This window comes from Trachypithecus francoisi, unplaced genomic scaffold (assembly GCF_009764315.1).
Source record: "Trachypithecus francoisi isolate TF-2019V2 unplaced genomic scaffold, Tfra_2.0 Lachesis_group9, whole genome shotgun sequence".
Classification (NCBI taxonomy): domain Eukaryota; kingdom Metazoa; phylum Chordata; class Mammalia; order Primates; family Cercopithecidae; genus Trachypithecus; species Trachypithecus francoisi.
The window spans coordinates 65,863,265-65,882,594 of record NW_022681474.1 but is presented as its reverse complement, the minus strand read 5'-3'; the positions used below and the strand labels follow the sequence as shown (position 1 = coordinate 65,882,594).

General features: G+C 39.9%; 1 protein-coding gene across 4 annotated transcripts in view; it reads left to right on the top strand.

The window, feature by feature from the left end:
• MYPN (myopalladin) overlaps positions 1–19,330 on the top strand; it is a 103,870-nt gene that overhangs the window by 24,047 nt on the left and 60,493 nt on the right. For 3 of the 4 annotated variants that reach the window (XM_033208751.1, XM_033208753.1, XM_033208755.1), the window contains 4 exons: positions 10,077–10,252; positions 12,638–12,689; positions 15,497–15,611; positions 17,190–17,261. In XM_033208751.1, coding sequence (XP_033064642.1) covers positions 10,077–10,252; positions 12,638–12,689; positions 15,497–15,611; positions 17,190–17,261 — 415 coding nt within the window. Of the gene's footprint in view, positions 1–3,444; positions 3,577–10,076; positions 10,253–12,637; positions 12,690–15,496; positions 15,612–17,189; positions 17,262–19,330 lie in introns of those variants that run through there. The other variant, XM_033208754.1, reaches the window with a different exon arrangement.

Genomic DNA, 19,330 nt, shown 5'->3' with positions numbered 1-19,330 from the left:
AGTATCATTTGATTTAATAACAGGGAGGCCATAATGACCTCAGTAAGGGCAGTTTGTGAGGGTGATGGGCACCGAAGGCAAATTAGAAGTAGTTTAGCAGTGAAAAGGGCATCATCTTCCCAAAATGGTAGACTGAGCATTTGGGCCTATCTTCTCTTCCAACACCCCAAAACCTAACTGGAAAACCATATAGAATGCCATGTGTAGATCTGATTTTTCTTTTTTTTTTGTTTGAGATGGAGTCTTGCTCTGTCGCCCAGGCTGGAGTGTGGTGGCATGATCTCAGCTCACTGTAGCCTCCATCTTCTTGGTTCAAGCGATTCTCCTGCCTCAGCCTCTGTAGTAGCTGGATTACAAGTGCCTGCCATCATGACTGGCTAATTTTTGTATTTTTAGTAGAGACAGGGTTCTGCCATCTTGGCCAGGCTGGTCTCGAACTCCTGACCTCACGTGATCCCCTTGCCTCAGCCTCCCAAAGTGCTGGGATTACAGGCATGAGCCACCGTGCCCAGCCTATAGACCTGAAATTTTAACAAATTTCTCAAAGATAGAAAGCGTATAGATGGAAAAGCGTCAAGTTTTGTGGGCCCAGAAGTGTCCACAGTTTGGGAAGTCCCCTTTAAGATAAATAATACAAATTGTAAATATGCAATTAGGTATAGGGCTTTGGAAGGGAGCCATGTAGGTAAGGAACCCTGAAGCGTCACTGGTTTCATGGTAAATCTGCCTCTAAGCAGATGGAACCTGATTGACAAGAGAACCCAAAGCCCAAATTATATCCTAGAGAAGACTGTTGCAGAGTAAGGAACTCTCTGGACATGCTCCAGGCTCAGGGGCAAAAGATACAATAAGCGAGAGGGGACCCAGGGGGTCAGGGTGATTAATCTGGGAGCTACATTAAAAGCAGCTGTATAGGTCAGTGCCTCCTGCTTCCCCTGCTTGAGCCACAAGCACTGCCAATTTACACAGAAGCCAGAGCAGCAAATGTGTGCTGGACAAGCAGATAGCCGAGAGGACTGAGAAGCTACTGGTACACAGTACATGCCTACCTGAAATTACAGTGCTCCTCCCCAGCAATCACTAAAAATATTCCCTGTAGTCAGAGCCAACATCCACAAAAAAGGAAGATTTTCAAAAAGCTAAGAAGTCAACACTATGAGAGGCACTAAATTGAAAAAATAGAATAATTTACTCTAAAAGAAAGAGCTAACATAGCAAACAGAGGAAGGGAAGAAACCATTCTTCAAAATATATAACATGCAAAAATTCAAGTACATTGAATTAACAACAACAACAAAACTAAAAAATTCAAGATGTTCATTTGTTCATTCATTCAATAACAATTCATTCAGCACTCCCTACTAGTCTCACTACTATCAGGGACTATTCCAGATACTTGGGATTCATCAGTAAATAAAGCAAAGTTTCCTACCATATTACATTCTAGATGAGGTGAAGGAGAACAGATAAATATTATATTTAATAAATAAGTAAATTACATAGCAATTTAGTAATAAGTACTATGAGACAAAGTAAAAGAAGGATTTCTAGAAGGAGACAATAAAAATTTTCTAGTCGCTTCTCCTCAAAGTAATTTAACATTTAAAAAAAACTATTTTAGGAACTGTTTTCATCTTCACATTTATTCATCCTCTGTTTTGTTATATCTAAAATAGGATATGTGGTAAGGGGTGGTATTGATGTCTTGGTATTAGCCACTATCTATTTATGCTTTTCTTAAATTACCAAGAAGTTTCTGCCTGGAATAACTCAATAAATTGTTTTATTTTACTTTGTTTTATTTATTTATTTTTTGAGACAGAGTCTCACTCCTTCACCCAGGCTGGAGCCCAGTGGCGCCATCTTGGCTCACTGCAACCTTTGTCTCCCGGGTTCAAGTGATTCTCGCACCTCAGCCTCTTAAGTAGCTGGGATTACAGGCATGCACTACCACGCCTGGCTAATTTTTGTATTTTTAGTAGAAATGGGGATTTCGCCATGTTGGCCAGGCTGGTCTCGAACTCCTGACCTCAAGTGATCTACCTGCCTCAGCCTCCCAAAGTGCTGGGATTACAGGCATGAGCCACCGTGACCGGCCAGAACTCAATAAATTTTAAGAACACTTAAAACATAGACATATCCTTCCACTTACACCATACCCTCCCATGAGCGGAACATGGACATGAAGACTTAAGTTTACTAACTCAGTAGCAGTCAAACAGGACATACAAATTGTGTCACAAAATTCAACGTAACTTTTTTAGACGTCTATTATTATCTTATTTTCCAATATACTCCAGTTGCACTCTGTATATGAAGAAGAATTGCTTTGATGCTTGGAAAGAGCTGGAAATGTGAGTAAGTAAATGTACTACTTTTTGGCTGTGTTTTAGGCCCCACATTCTCCACTTAAGAGATCAAGCATTGTTAAAAGAAGTTGGGCAAAGACAATTAAAGGAAAGTCCTTTTCTAGTGCCCAAGCCTTCTTGAAAAAATGAAAATGAAAAAAACTTAAGGCAATAATGACCCTAACTGAGTTCATTCAGTTAACATTCATACAACAAATATGTTTTGAGCAGCTGAAACATACCATACACTGTGCTAGGTGTGAGATAGACAGAGGTAAACAAAACAAACGGGATAATTTCTGCCCTTGTGTTTATTGTCCAGTAAGGAAGAGAAACATTAAAACAAATAAAACTACAAATAACTATATAATTATAAAATATATAAAGGTTTCAGAAAGGAAAAGAGCAGGGTGTTAGGAGAGGGAATAACAGAAGTTGGGATAGAGACTTTGGAAGGGCTGGGGCATGGTTAAAGAAAGACTCTGAGTAATCATTCTTTTAACAAGCGTTATTACTGATGAGTCAGAATAACACATTCAAATTACGTTTAGAAGTTGTTAATGTGCTAAAACAATGAGTCATAATATTTATCCAAGCCATGTTTTAGAAGAAATAGTAACCTCACAGCAGAATGGTGACACGCAGCCAAAAGTCCAGTTAAATCTGAAAAATGTGTCTCTTCAGTGTCTTCCTTCTTTCTTCCCAGGCTTGCTAGCTAGCCAAATGAGCAGATCTGGCAAGCCATCCTTGTGCATGAAAGGTGGGTCCTTTTCTTTAACCATCTGGACCTGCCCTATTTATCCCGATCATTGACTCATTTCTATTGAGCCATGAATCATGCCTGGCATCTACTGCCATTCTGTAAGTGTCATGAGGATTTGGCGTTCTAAAAACATGCCGCCAGTCAGGCCATTTCTATGAAAGCATTCCCTAACATGGATGGAGGTTTGAGAGTATGGTTCGCCCTGACCCTCAAAAGTCTTCAGCATAGCTGGGTAAAATTAATACCTTTTCAGAAGCCAGCCTGATCCCTGCCTAATTTCTGAGTGGGTCATGCTGTTAAAGTTGGAGTGACGGTTACCGATTGTTTTTTTAGGCCTGCTGAGGCCATCCTGGCCATCTGAGTAAGGACAAAAACACTTCTGACAGAGAGTTTGGGCATTTGAATCATTCCATTTATCTCCTTCTGGCTATCCAATTGCTCATAGATGTTTCCACTCTCATTTTGGTAAGGACAAGAAATGTTCTCTAAAGAATTTAAATAATCCTATAATGTTTGTATAATGGAAAGTATTAGTTTTGAAATAGCTATTGATATTTGTTTTATCAAACTGATAGAGTTGCATTGCTTTAAAAGCCAAATGTTATTAAAGAACAGACCATTTTCAACCCTTTTTTGCAATTTTCTGTTTATTTACTGCTAGCTTCTAAATAACATGACAGTGGTTCAAACTTTTTGTTCTCAGGATCCCTTTACAGTCTTAAAAAATCAATGAGGCGCAAAGGAGGTTTTATGTGAATTGTAATATTTTAATTTATCATATTAGAATTTAAAACAAAAAATATTTTAAATATTTGTTTATTCATTTTTAAATAGTAATAATAAACATGTTAACAAAAAAAGTTATAAAAAATAACTGCATTTTCCAAAATGAACAAAAAACCATTTAGTGAGAAGAGTAGCATTGTTTTTCAATGTTTGCCTATCTCTTTAATATCTGGTTTAATGGAAGATAGCTGGATCCTCACATTGGCTTCTGCATCCAGTTTGTTGTATTATGTTGTTTGGGTTGAAGTAAATTTTTAAAAATCCAACCTTACACAGTTATGTAGTCAGAAACAGAAGGAGTATTTTAATAGTCTTTTCAGGAAATTGTGGCTATTCTTATCTGATACCATATTAAAATTAACTAGCAGTCATTTTTGAAAGATTCATTGCAATGTGAAATCTGAAACCACACCAATAAACTTTTGTACTCTGCTGTACTGAAACCTACTGGTCTGTCTTGAACTTTGAATGGATAATACCATGCATTAGTCATCAGGAAAATGAGTAATGCAGATATTCCAAAAGGTGATACATTTTATTATATAATTTTTTAAATCACATTTGTTAATATCATCACTGATTTCATAAAAAATTATTTAAGTATTGGAAAACCATGAACTTACTGTGGAGGATACAAGTTTTCCAAACTTCTAATTTTCCCTTGAAACCTCCGATTTTTTCATTCCAACAAATACAGTCAGGTTTTTTTTTACTTGAAATGTCAGGTTTACTTCCTTCATTTTTGAGAAAATGTCTGCTGAACACCCAAGTTTGAATAACCACAATTTGTCTATCATTCGTTCTTTCAAGTTAAAATATTGTTTCATGCATTAAGCAGTTAGTTCAACCCTTAATGTAAACATCACACAAGTGTTCTTCCATATGCAACAGATTTTTATGCTATTAATACTTACGCTATTAATATTTCTCATTTTACCACCCAAATATTAAGAACACATGGTCTCAAGGTGGAGATTAATAAAAGTAATGATTTTTACTGCTTCATCAAGGACACTTTTTGGTGAAACGGAATTTTTCTTTTTCTTTTTCTTTTTTTTTTTTTTGGCGATGGAGTCTCACGTAGTGCAGGCTGGAGTACAGTGCAGCAATTTTGGCTCATTGCAACCTCTGTGCCTCCTGGGTTCAAGCGATTCTCCTTCCTCAGTCTCCTGAGTAGCTGGGATTACAGGTGTGCACCACCACGCCTAGCTAATTTTTATATTTTTAGTAGAGCTAGGTTTTTTCTGTGTTGGTGAGGCTGGTCTCGAACTCCTGACCTCAGGTGATCCACCCGCCTCAGCTTCCCAAAATGCTAGGATTACAGGCGTGAGCCACCCACCGCACCTGGCCTCTTTTTCTTTCTTCTTTCTTTTTTCTTTTTTTAAACTGCAAGTGTGGTGGTAAATGCAATAACCACTAATCAGTTTTGCAACAGTACTTTAATTTGTGTTGCTAAAGCACCAGCAGTTAGACCCACAGTGGCTTTGCATCATCAGTGTAAATGTTAACACAAGGAAAAAGCAAATAATATCTTTGTATTATATAAAACTAGTTCTGTCTTCACAGAAAGTGAGCTACACCTTCAGAACTACTGTGATATGCTTCTACCGCTATTGCTTGCTTGGTTTGCTGATGTTAGCTATTTCTGCTGACTTCCTATTCTGCAAGATGAGGGGTTAGCACCCCTTACACTAACATTCCCCTTGCTCCTTTATCACTTCATTATAATCATCACACTGTGGTTTAGAAAACTGCTTACCATCCTGTTACTACCTAAGTATTGTTCACTACCAAGCTTGATAGGGTAAAGTGAATGTTTCTTTGCTGATACAACTCTTTATTTTGACCTTAAAGTTGATGACACTATTTTTTTAAAATGCTTAATTCTGTGTTTTTATTGCAAATTTGTCTTAATTCGCCAACAGATTTGTGTAACTTTTCCTAAATATTCTCTTCCATGAAGTCTTAGGTGATCCATAAGGACCATGTTTTTCCCTAGAGAAATCCCTTTAGAAGCCCTTCTTCCTCCTGCTCCAACATGGAGCAGCTGCTGGTTCAGCCTGCAACTCAGTTTTCATTCTGGGACATTCACTAATGGCTCAGAAGAGGAGAGGTGACCTAGTGGGGAGATCTAAAAGCTCATTTTCCAAACTTGTAACCAACCTCCCTGTCGTAAGCTCTGGATCTCTTCCCCTATTGTCAGCAACGTTGTGTCTCCAAATCCCAAAACCTTCTGGGGCTCTGCTGCACAAATTGGCTTCTTCTTTCACTAATATCCCCAAGTGGGCACTTGGTTTCCACATTTCTCAGATCTCCTGGCTCCTCAACCTTCTTTCCACCTTCCAAGAGTTTTGAAGTCTTAGGTCTGCTATTGTCTCCCCTTCCATTCTTTTTGTCCTTATGGTTTTGTACCTTTAAAAAATTATTTTATTCTCATTTTAGGGACATTTCAGGAGGATAGTAAAGATAAATATATGTGATCCATATGTCATGTTTAATCGGACATCCAGTATTTGAATTTGGAGCTGCACACGCTCTGAGGATTTGTTTGTACAAGCTCCTTGTGGTCTTGGTAGTTTTATGCTTTGGGAGATTTAGGAACCCATTTCAGCAGCTCTATGTACTACCGCTGCCACAACAGAAATCAAAGGTTGCCATAGAACTTGATAAAGCAAATAACAAATACTTAGAAAATATTAACTATGAATTTTTTTCCATCATTCAATCTTTCAACAAACCCATCAAACACTTATTTTCTGAGTTCCTACCATGTTCCAGGGCGCTATTGTAGGTGCTGGCATTGTAGTGGTGAATAAGACCAATACGGTCCTCTCATGCACTTTGCAGTCTAGTGAAGGGAGCAAACCACAACAAAATAAACAAGACAATTTCAGATAGTATAAATGTTACGAAGATAACAAAAGAGGGTAATGTGCTAGAGTGACTGAGGATAAGGGGGCTATATTGGGAAGAGGGTCAGGGAAGGCCTCTCTGAGAAGGCAACATTTCAGCTGAGATCTGACTCACGAGAAGGACCTATCTTTGTAAAGATCTGGGGGAGGAGGGTTTCAGGAAGTACCAAAATTCCAAAGTGGGGAAAAGCTTATGTGTTCACAGAATCAAAAGACCAATGTGGTTGGAACGTAGTAAAGGGAAGAGTAATGGGAGATGGGGTCCAGAAATCAGAGCTGGAAAGGCAAATTTGGATGTTGTCCCAAATAGAGGTAATAATTGAAACTATAGGATGAGATAAGATGGCCAAAGGAGAGCGTATATAGAAAACTATGGTAGGCACTGTGGATGCTTACAAGAGCATCTAAGACACTGTCTTTACCTTCAAAGAATTTACAACCTAGGAAACTGGACACATTTTCAAAATAGAAAATAATAAAAGAGTGTGTAATCAAGTATTTGCATGACATAGTATTTTTTTTTTTAGGTGAAGTTAGAAAACATAACAATTATTCAGAATTGATAGCAAAATATAGCTTTGTGGAGGAGGTGATATCTGAGCAGAATTTTGATGGATGACTTATATTTGTAGTAGCTGAAAGGCAGAAAAAGAGAATCTCAGAGAGAAAAAACATGGGCAGAGACTTGAATGTTGGGGCGTGACCACGACATATTCATGGAATAATAAAGAATAGCTTGACTGTTGGGAAGTAGTTGAACAGGTGAGTTTTCTTCAGTGTGCTTTAGAATCTTGCCTTATAGGATGTATGTGGTGACTCATTCCTGTAATCCCAGCACCTTGGAAGGCCAAGGCAGATGAATTGCTTGAGCCCAGGAGTTCAAGACCAGCCTGGGCAACATAGCAAAACCCATATCTACTAAAAATACAATTAGCCAGGTGTGGTGGCACGTGCCTGTGGTCCCAGCTACTTGGAAGGGTGAGGTGGGAGGATCACCTGAGTCCGGGGAGGTTGAGGCTGGAGTGAGCCATGATCATGCCGCTGTACTTCAGAGCAACAGAGTGAGACTTTTCCCCAAAAAAAAAAAAAAAAAAAAAAAAAGCCAGGCATGGTGGCTTATGCCTGTAATCCCAGCACTTTGGGAGGCTGAGGCAGGTAGATCACAAGGTCAAGAGATCGAGACCATTCTGGTCAACATGGTGAAACCCTGTCTCTACTAAAAATACAAAAATTAGCTGGGCGTGATGGTGTGCACCTGTAGTCCCTGCTACTCGGGAGGCTGAGGCAAGAGAATTGCTTGAACCCAGGAGGCAGAGGTTGCAGTGAGCAGAGATCGGACCACTACACTCTAACCTGGTGACAGAGCGAGACTGAGAGACTCAGTCTCAAAAAAAAAAAAAAAAAAAAGAATCTTGCTGTATAAATGGTAGGAGGGAGAAGATGGATTTCAGCACTGAGTGGTTAGATCTAAATTACAGGAAAGATTAGCAACTGCCAGGGCTACTTAATTTTTGACACTTAGTAGTTATTATACCTCCCAGTTAATTACTTTTTATTAAGTTGGTTAACAGTTATTATTTCAACAAATGAAAAAATGTAAAAGGGTACATTGAGCCAGGCCAGGCGTGGTGGCTCACACCTGTAATCCCAGCACTTTGGGAGGCCAAAGTGGGCGGATCACGAGGTCAGGAGTTCGAGACCAGCCTGGCCTAAATGGCAAAACCCCATCTCTATTAAAAATACAAAAATTAGCTGGGCATGGTTGGGGGCGCCTGTAATCCCAGCTACTCAGGAGGCTGAGGCAGGAGAATCGCTTGAACCCAAGAGGCAGAGGTTGCAGTGAGCCGAGATCGCGCCATTGCACTCCAGCCTGGGTGACAGAGTGAGACTCCGTCTCAAAAAAAAAAAAGGTACATTGAGTCATCTCACTCCTATCTGTCCTTATCCATCTTGTTTCCCTTTGCCCTTAATAGCTGCTTATGATTTGCATTTTATTCTTTCCAATTTTCTTTCTGCAAATGCAAACAACATGAACATATCTTATTTCTTGCCCCCCGTAAGGTCATATTCACAAGTATGGGGGTGGGGTAGAACTTCCACATGTCTATGGCAGGACGACATAATGCAACCCATAAACCCTATTTCTCACACAAGGCTAGCACCCAATATGCACAATTTTGTACCTTACTGTTAAAATTCAATTATATATCTTGGGATTCTTTCCATGTTAGTACCTAGTGATCATTCTCATCTTCTTTTTAGAGCAGCATAGTGTTCCATTGTGTGGCTGCATCAGTCCCCTAAGGATGAATGCCTGAATAGTTTACAATGTTTTGCTGTTTGAATGAGTAGCCTATACATTCGTCATTTTATATGTATACAAGTGGATCTGTACAATAGATTCCCACAAGTGGGATTGTTGGGTCCAAGGATATTTGCAACTGTAATTCTGGCAGTATTGGCAGACTTCTTTCATAGGGTTTATGCCATTCACACTAGCAATGCATAAGAGTGGTCACACATTTAGACTTTTGCCAATCTTCTACGTGAATAATGGAATTTCCATTTAATTTTAATGTCCATTTCTCTTATTATGCACCTCTACATTTTAAACATTATTTTATATAGTATTTCTGGTAAACTTTGGCCAGAAAACTAGGCTGTAATATAAATTTCTAACTTCAAGGATATAGAACTAAAAGAAAATATAGTAACCTATAGAAACATATTTAACTTGGGTTATTTGCCAGAGTTGGGCCACTCCTGAGAGAATACCCCTCCTCCTTACTCCGATGGCTCAAGTAACAGAACAAATTAATTTTCATTTAGTTAGGTCAGATGAAACTTAATAGAAAGAAATGAGTTTCCTCAACTTTACAAACCTGTGTTATCTTTTAGATTCTCTCTACATAAGCTAATGTAGCACTTAATGCATATGATAGGAATCAGAAAGTCATTTTAGGAGAAGCCAAGTTCCGCATCAAAGACCCCGATCTTTGTACTTGGCTGTTCCTGCTTTCTCACCAGTTTTCTCAGTTGTACCATTCTTAACTGGAGCTACTTTCTAATTTCCTGAGTGTGGTGTCAATGCGGTTTGAATACTGCCAACTCTTCTCACTGTTATAAAAAAATAATGTTATAATGATGGGGTTTTTTTGTTGTTGGTTCTGACTTTAAATGAAGCTCATTTAAGAGAATATCTGGAGCTGTCAATGTTACTGTCTCGCATTTGAGTCATGTCCAATGACCATATTCTTTTCCCTGCAGGTGGTACTGTGAAGGCAAGGAGCTTGAAAATTCCCCAGACATTCACATCGTCCAGGCAGGAAATCTGCACTCACTGACCATTGCGGAAGCCTTTGAAGAGGACACAGGACGCTATTCCTGCTTTGCTTCTAACATCTATGGGACAGATTCAACTTCTGCTGAGATTTATATAGAAGGTAAAACAAAATACTCTTGGAGTATGACACTTAATAGTAAGACATTTAGTTATACTAAATAAATAGTTATTGAGGGCCTCCTCTACCACACGCTATTCTAGACAATGAGGATACAGCAGTGAACCAAGTAGACAAAAACGCTTAGACTCATTTACTGATGATTTGCATTATATGATGGGAAAGACAGAAAATAAACAAGTTAAACAAATAAAATATATGATATGATAGGTTTATCTAAACACTGTGAAAGAAATAAAAAGCAAGAAAAAGAAATGGGAAAAGCGCTTGTGTGAATGTGGGAGGTGGAGGGGTGGGGAATAAGCCACAAGGTCGTTTGAGAGAAATTTACTCTAGGCAGAAAAATCAGCAAGCGCAGTGGCCCTGAGGGTAGGAGTGTGCTTGTCTTAAGGTACAGTGATGAGCCAATGTGGCCAGGGTGGAGTGAGCAAGAAAGTAACAGAAGATGAGGTCGAAAGGTAAGACGGGGTGGAAGTGGAAGGAGGGAGGTAAGCAGACCACAAAAGTCCTTGTAGGTCATTGCAGGAACTTTGGTTTTGACCCTGAGGTAGTAGATGAGAAGTTCTGGAGCATTCTGAGCAAAGACAGAACATGATCTTAGTTTTTTTGTTTTGTTTTGTTTTGTTGTTTAGACGAAGTCTCACTCTATTGCCCATGCTGGAGTGCAGTGACATGATCTCGGCCCACTGCAACCTCCGCCTCCTGGGTTCAAATGATTCTCGTGCCTCAGCCTCCCAAGTAGCTGGGATTACAAGTGTGCGCCACCACACCTGGCTAATTTTTGTATTTTTAGCAGAGATGGGGTTTCACCATACTGGCCAGGCTGGTCTCAAACTCCTCACCTCAAGTGATCTGCCCGCCTCAGCCTCCCAAAGTGCTGGGATTATAGGTGTGAGTCACTGCACCTGGACGATCTGACGTAACAGTCACTCTGGCTGCTGTTTGAGAATATACTGCAGGGAGTCAAGGGTAGATGCATGGATACCATTTGGGAACACTGGAAAGGCGTTCACATTGGCATCAAGTTTATATGATTAATTTGAGGTGAAAAAAATCAATTTATGCTCCTTTGTATCTACCTAAATTTGTGCTCCTATTTTATCTTATCCTCTGAATTTTGTCTGCAGATCATTCTTTAGCACTTTTTTTTTTTTTTTTTTTTTTTTACCAATAATACCTTATGTATGCCTTGGTTTTAGCATTTAAGCATATTATTATGGTATAGATGCCCATTTATCAACTAGATTGTAAGGCCAGGACTTATTTACATCTCCAATATGTACTTGTACAACGTACTTACATAGTACCAAGTACATAGTGAGTATTTGGTAAACATTTTTTGAATAAATACATGAATAGAAACGTGTTGTATGTGTATGTGTTTTTATCCTCACATTTTTGGAGTCCAATAAATACATCCAGATTTAGCTGTGTTATATCTTTGTGGAATGCACTATCTTGAGAAGTAAATCCAGGATCAAAGCTCTGCTAACAGTGCTGAGATTCAATTGATGGGTTTTTATTTTTGTTTTTTCTTTGTGGCAAAAAGACTTTAAACACCCCCTCTCTCATGATGAAGTATGACTTGTTAATATTAGACTGAACGGAAGAGGATCCACCTACACCTACAGTGTTTGGAATCCAGTGTAATCCCTTCTTATATTCAATCTGTGTAGGCCAAGAGCAAGAGGACTTATGAACACCAGAGAATGTCTGCAAATACTGCTCTGTTAGGCCAAAGACATCAGCAGGTGCTTTACATACAAGAATACTTATAAGTTGGGTCAGTGGCCGAGCGCGGTGGCTCACGTCTGTAATCCCAGCACTTTGGGAGGCCGAAGCGGGCGGATCACGAGGTCAGGAGATCGAGACCATCCTGGCTAACATGGTGAAACCCCGTCTCTACTAAAAATACAAAAAAAAAATTAGCCGGGCGTGGTGGCGGGCACCTATGGTCACAGCTACTCTGGAGGCTGAGGCAGGAGAATGGCGTGACCCCGGGAGGTGGAGCTTGCAGTAAGCCGAGATGGCGCCACTGCACTCCAGCCTGGCAGACAGACCGAGACTCTGTCTCAAAAAAGAAAAAAAGAAAAAAAAAAGAAGTTGAGTCAGTTAATTTGAACACTAGCACTAACTAGACATGTGACCTTGAGCAATTCTTTCAACTTCTTGGGGCCTATTTCCTCGTTTGTTAAGTTGGGTGTTAGTGTAGGGAATCACTGAGTTCATTTCTAAGATTCTGTAGTTATTCAGATATCTAGGAATCAGGTAAACAAATTATCATCTTAAAAATCTTATGTCGTGTTTAGGAACCAATTTAAGAAATTATCATCTTAACAATTTTGTGTCTTGTTTTTGTTTTTCCAGGGGTTTCTTCTTCTGACTCAGAAGGGGACCCTAACAAGGAAGAGATGAATCGGTAATTCTGATTTTCTGTCTTATAGCTTTAGCATCCTCAGATCGATTAATAGCTCAGAAAGAGCTATTAATTGGTTACTAGAACTTAAGGAGGGCAGCTCCAGGGTTTGACCATAAAATTAAATGAATAAATAAGCAAATTGAGTGGATTTGAAGAAGACCCTACTTTTGCTTAAGTCTTGCCTAGCAGATTAATTTGAATCTTTCCAATTTACTCCCTACAGAGGATGAGCTCCTTAAGGGCAGAAATCCTTTGTGCATGCCTACCTTGAAATGATAAGTTGCTTCTAGCTTTTGTGCAGATATGAACATTCATAACCAGAGTAAATGATCCCTCTTTGACCCCCTTCCTTTATCATTCTCGTGGCCTTGAGTCAACTCCTCCTTCTCTCCTGCCTTTTATGCCAACCACCTCCTTAAAGGGCTTTCTGTCTGCTTCTGCCTTTTTCTCTGTTTTACAGTGTCCAAACTACAACCAGTTATTCTCTAAAAGAGGTCAAGATTCTGATCCTATTGTTTTCCTGACTCAGAAAAAGATTATTATCTATGAGAAAACAAAAATCAAACACGAAACAAGTAGCAACATTTAAAAAAAAATCTTCACATGGCGTACATACAAAGCCTTATTCAGAAGAGCATCAACCAAGTTTTTCTGTCCCCTCCTCCCTTCCCTACCTCAGGCTGTCTACATTGTTGACATCTCACCCAAGTCATGTATAGTTCCTCTTCACTCCTTCGTTCAAGCTATTCACTTTGCTAGGATTGCCCTATCTTCTCTGTCTAGCAAACTCTTATTTATCCTACAAAACCCGGTCTAAATGTTCTTTCTCTTTGAACTCTGTAATAAACTCCCCTATTGCACACACATCACTCCTTCCTTGTGACTTCCATAATGTGTTACAAACCTAAGGGGTATGAATTTTGATCTATAAACTTAAATAAGCAAGAAATATCCCATTTGTTTATTTGCTCTAAATCTACTTGTAGTTGTTGGGATTTAGCCTCAGGTGTGTATCATAGAGACTCAAATTAACTGTGACTTAAATGAAACAGATATTTATTTCATATTTACATAGAAATCTGAATTTGGTGGGTAAAATGACTCCACATTCCACTAGGTTCCTGTCTGCTTCCTGTTTTCTGCTTTATCTCACGCTAAGATGTTGCCCTCATCTTCTTAGGCTAAAATAGAAAGAAATAAAGGCTCGTCAGCCTTTTAAGGTCATCTCTCTTCAAATACATATACCACTATCCCTCATATCCCATAACCAGAAAGTACTCATGTGGCAACACCTAGCTGCAGTGAATGTGGGATATGTAGTCTTTATTTGGAGCAACCACGTAAAGAAATCAGGTATTCTGTTATTGTAGAAGAAGAAAACAGATGCTTTGGACATACTGATTGGCTTTGCATCAGCACATCATTCTGTTTGAGACCAGATGCTGCCTGGTTGGGGAAAACATTCAGTCTGGTATTAAGTGTCACTTTCCCCCTCACAGTTTTATAATGAGCCATAGAGAGGGAGAGCAGTTTTGGAGCAAGCACCATTCTAAACACATTACATGAATTATCTCATTTAATCCTCACAAAACCCTATGAGATAAGAATTTTGTATTACTTATTTGTTTGTTTTGAGATAGAGTGTTGCTCTGTTGCCCAGGCTAGAGTGCTGTAGTGCGAGCTCAGCTCACTGCAACCTCTGCCACCCAGGTTCAAACGATTCTCCCACCTCAGCCTTCCAAGAAGCTGGAATTACAGGTGCACACCACCATGCCTGGCTAATTTTTTTGTATTTTTAGTAGAGATGGTGTTTCGCCGTATTGGCCAGGCTGGTCTCGAACTCTTGGCCTCAAGTGATCCACCCACTTCAACCTCCCAGAGTGCTAGTATTATAGGTGTGAGCCACCGTGCCCCCCACAGGAATTATTATTTCTCCATTTTAGAGATGAGGAAGTTGAGGCAAAAAGATATAACCCCTAGACCAAAGGAAAGCCCTCTGTCATCAGTCATCTATCCATGGGTTACAGGTGAGAGGCCCATGTCCCAAATTCCAAGTTTCCTTCAAGCCCAGAGCTTGTTGCTTTCTGACATGTGTAATTACTGATATCTTTAACAAGACTGGGAGCCCTTTACTGAGAGAGATGGCCTTCCCGTCTGGACGCAGGTTCTCCCTGGGGTCAGGTTCTCTGGCAAGATCCACAGACCTCTGTCTCTTCCATAGCCAAACTAAAATAATCTTCCCTCTGCAGCCTTCTCAAGAATACTTGCTGGCTCTCTTGCCCTTCAAATACTCTCTTTAATTTGTATAAACTTGAAGAGCTTGTTGACTTTATGCCATTTCTGCTTTTTGCCATGCCAAATTCTCAGAGGTTAAGTTTTACATATATGAGACCCTGTCTTGGATAAGAGGTATGGATTTACAAAGCCTGGCCTCTTACTTGAAATGGGAGGGGGAGGGAAAATACCGAGGGTAACAACAAAACAAATCTCAAAAAATTACCTTCTGCACATGGTTCCGTCACCGCATTTGTCTTGGATCTCAGTTAACTGTTAATATGTTTGACTCCCTGGCTACACTGAGAACAACGGCCCAAGGACAGGAATAGTGTCTTATTTATTTTCGTGTTTGCATTGCCTAACAAAGTGTGTAGCAAAAATGTCCTTGGTCAATGTTTGTAAAATATCATCAAACAAAGATTTTTATTACACTCACCTGTAAGCAGTGATGCCATTACTAGTTTTCCTAAAATAATTTTCACAAAGAGTGATAGGTCTGTTTTATAATCTGTATTTTAATAATTTCTCAGAATCCAGAAGCCAAATGAGGTGTCATCTCCTCCCACTACCTCTGCAGCCATTCCTCCAGCAGTACCCCAAGCTCAGCATTTGGTGGCCCAACCTGGTGTGGCAACCATCCAGCAGGTACAAGAATCTAAGTGAAACACAAGTGCCGTCCACTGTGACAGACAGGCATGGTGACCATGACCATCTTGCATGGCATGATCCGTGTTCTTCTCAGGTGCAACTCCATCATCAGGATAATCACCTTGTATTTCTGATGTTTGAGAGCAGTGATTCCTGTTGCTTTGGGAACATATTCTCGGGCTTCATAGGCAAATTTCTGAGGAAAAGAAACGCTTTACAAATTAGTCCCTGGCTTTTCAGCTTTCTAAAGAGTGCTGATTACATATGCAGTGAGCTGCCAGCTCTCAGACTGGCCTAGAACAAACACCCTATATCATAAAACCTGATTCGTTTCATGGAGCTGCAGAGAATTCCACTTTCTAAGATGAAGCAAGCATGTAGTTATTTTTTAGAAAACAGCAAAGGCTCTCATCCTTCAAGTTAATAATAGTGATACATGCTTATTGTAAAAACAATTTAAAAATACAGAAGTATGCCAGCTGTGGTGGCTCACACCTGTGATCTCAGCACTCTGGGAGACCAAGGTGAGAGGATTGCTTGAGTCCAGGAGTTTGAGACCAGTCTGGGCAACATAGTGAGACCCTATCTCTAAAAAAAGAAAAAAAAATTAGCCAGGCCTAGTGGCATGCACCTGTGGTCCCAGCTACTTGGGAGGCTGACATGGGAGGATCACTTGAGCCTGAGACATCAAGGCAACAGTGACCTGTGATAGCATAGCTGCACTCCAGCCTGGGCAACAGAGTAAGACCCTGTCCTCCCACCCTTGCAAAAAATGTATTAAGTAAAAAGCTTAGTCAAGGTTCTATTCCAGTGCCTTCACTCCTCAGAGGTACCTCATGTTAGTAGTTTCTAGTGGGTAGTTCCAGGCATTGTCTATGCATATAGAAGAATACATATATGTATGCATAGACTTTAAAACATATGAAGTCATACTCTCTATACTTATAACATGTTATTGATGTATTTCTTTTATATATATATATATATTCTTTTCTATTTTTGAAAAAATTATTTGTAGAGATGAGGTCTCATTGTGTTGCCCAGGCTGATCTTGAACTCCTGGCCTCAAGCCGTCCTCTCACCTCAGCCTTTCAAAGTGCTAGAATTACAGCTGTGAGCCACCATACCCAAGCCTGATATATTTATTTATTGATGATCAATATATTTAAATATATCTATCTACAACCTCTTTTTAAAAATTATCCAACCCAGTTAGTAGTGCAGAGGAGTCAAGTTTTAGTTCTAATCCACTGGTCTTCAAACTGTGATCTTTGTAGCCCCAGGGGTTCTATGGAGCCTCTTTGGAGGTTTAGGGTTAATGACATAGATCCATAGATCTATATGTGAAGGGGTGCCATGGGGATAGGCAGCACATATTTTATAGCCACCATGACCTAAAGAGAAATAGAGTCAGTTCAGTCTAAAATTTGACATCGGTGATTCACAAACTTAGAATGCATCAGTTTTTTGGTTTGGGATACATTTCATATACCAAATTATATAGGTTTGTTATGTCTCACTGTCCATCTAATAATCTTAGTAACAATGAATCTACTGTTGGTTCCCTTCTACCAGTGTCGGAGCCCCACCAATTACTTGCAAGGATTGGATGGAAAACCTATCATTGCAGCTCCTGTGTTTACAAAGGTAATAAAAATATTACTTATTTCTGTCGTGGCTTTAAAGATACCACAGCACCCAAAGTTATAGGATACAAGATTTATTCATTTTTATCTCAGGATTTGGTCTTATATATGTACAGTATAGGGTTTGGGGTTGTTTTGGTAATTACTACAGTATCGCTTCAAGTCCCAGGTTTCTAATAACAGTTTTAGTAATGAGAGAAATGTCTTTCCCTCTTACCACACTGATCTCTGTGGCCATCACACAACTGTTCAACATAGGAGCCGCCCCTAGAGGTCAAGTGATAAATTTCTAGTCACATATTACTCCAAAGATTTCTCTGAATTTTTAGAAAAATTCAATTACAGATACTTGGCTTAGGTGCTCAAGGAGATGGAGTTAACTGCTCTTAGGGGGTTTAACATAAAGCCTCCTTCCCTCTAGGACAAAGAGCTTTCTTTTTCTATTCCATAGTGTCAACTATTGAGGTGGCATCAAAATCTGAGTCTCATATTCTTTGTACTTAGCACTAGAAAATTTAGTCAAGCACATTCATTTACAAATGAAAAACCAAGGAGGGCCAGAGAGGTGAAGCCATGTAGCCAATGTCATAGATCCAGTTAGTGGCAAAATCAGGACTACAAACAAGTTCTCCCAATTCTCAGACTGTCAGACTGTGTTTACATGTTGCCCAATCCAGTCAGTGTGAAGGTGAAAAAATTGAGTCACATTGGATTTTATGTATTATGAAGACCAAACAGGCCAAAACTATGCCTGGATTTACAGTTTATTGTTTGTATGAACACCAAACTTAGGCCCAAATAGATTTTATCCTCTTTGAAGTATAGTTTGGTTTAGAGCAGTGGTTCTCAATCATGGTTAATTTTGTCCTCCAGAGTCATTGGCAATGTCTGGAGACACTTTTGTTGTCACAATTCGGGGGTTGCGTTCCTGGCATCCAGGAATGGTGCTAAACATCCTACAACACATAGGATGACAGCTCCCCACAACAAAAATAGTCCAGCTCAAAATGTCAACAGTGTTGAAACTGAGAAATCCTGGTATGAGCAAAATGGGAAAAATGAGCTATTTTTCTAGTGAGTACTGATCCTTAAAGGAAGAGCTAAATCCACAACTTCTACAGAAGCATCTGTTTCATGGGAGTTCTGCTGTATCAGATCATTCAAGATGGTTTTCCAAAACCCAGAGTGGAGTCTAGAGCGAACAAACCATGTTTACCAATATCCATATCAGTTAGGCAAACATTCTTTTTTTTTTTTTTTTGAGACGGAGTCTCGCTCTGCCCCCAGGCCGGAGTGCAGTGGCCGGATCTCAGCTCACTGCAAGCTCCGCCTCCCGGGTTCACGCCATTCTCCTGCCTCAGCCTCCCGAGTAGCTGGGACTACAGGCGCCCGCCACCTCGCCCGGCTAATTTTTTTGTATGTTTTAGTAGAGACGGGGTTTCACCGTGTTAGCCAGGATGGTCTCGATCTCCTGACCTCGTGATCCGCCCGTCTCGGCCTCCCAAAGTGCTGGGATTACAGGCTTGAGCCACCGCGCCCGGCCAGGCAAACATTCTTATGTGAAACAAGATGCCTCTCAATTTTTCAAGTTCATTTCATAACCTGCGTTTGAGATTTTAGCTTTACTATTTTCAAAGTCTTGAAGTAGGAGAGCAATATGTTGTGATTTGGCGGATGCAAGACTTTGATGACGAGTTATAGGTGGACCTTTATGTGGGGGGGTGTATGTGTGTTTGTAACACAGCTAAGAGAGCTACTTCTTATTGTCTCTTATCGTCATTTCTAAGTCATCTAACCTTAAAACAGGGATTAAGTGCCACAGACACTTTAATTTATCATGCCAGTTTGTCACACCTTAGAGACAGTGCTGACTCTTCAAAGGCAGCTAAACCACAAGATAGTTTATACTCAGGCTCAGCTAGTCTCCCCCTCTCTTCCCTTCCTCAACTCCGTCTGCCCAGACAGACAGGTGACATCAAAGGGATGTCAGGTGATATAGCCACTCAATTTCAAATCTTCCTAGGTACTGATGTCTTCCCTGCATCTATGTCCATGAAAAGGGTCCAACTC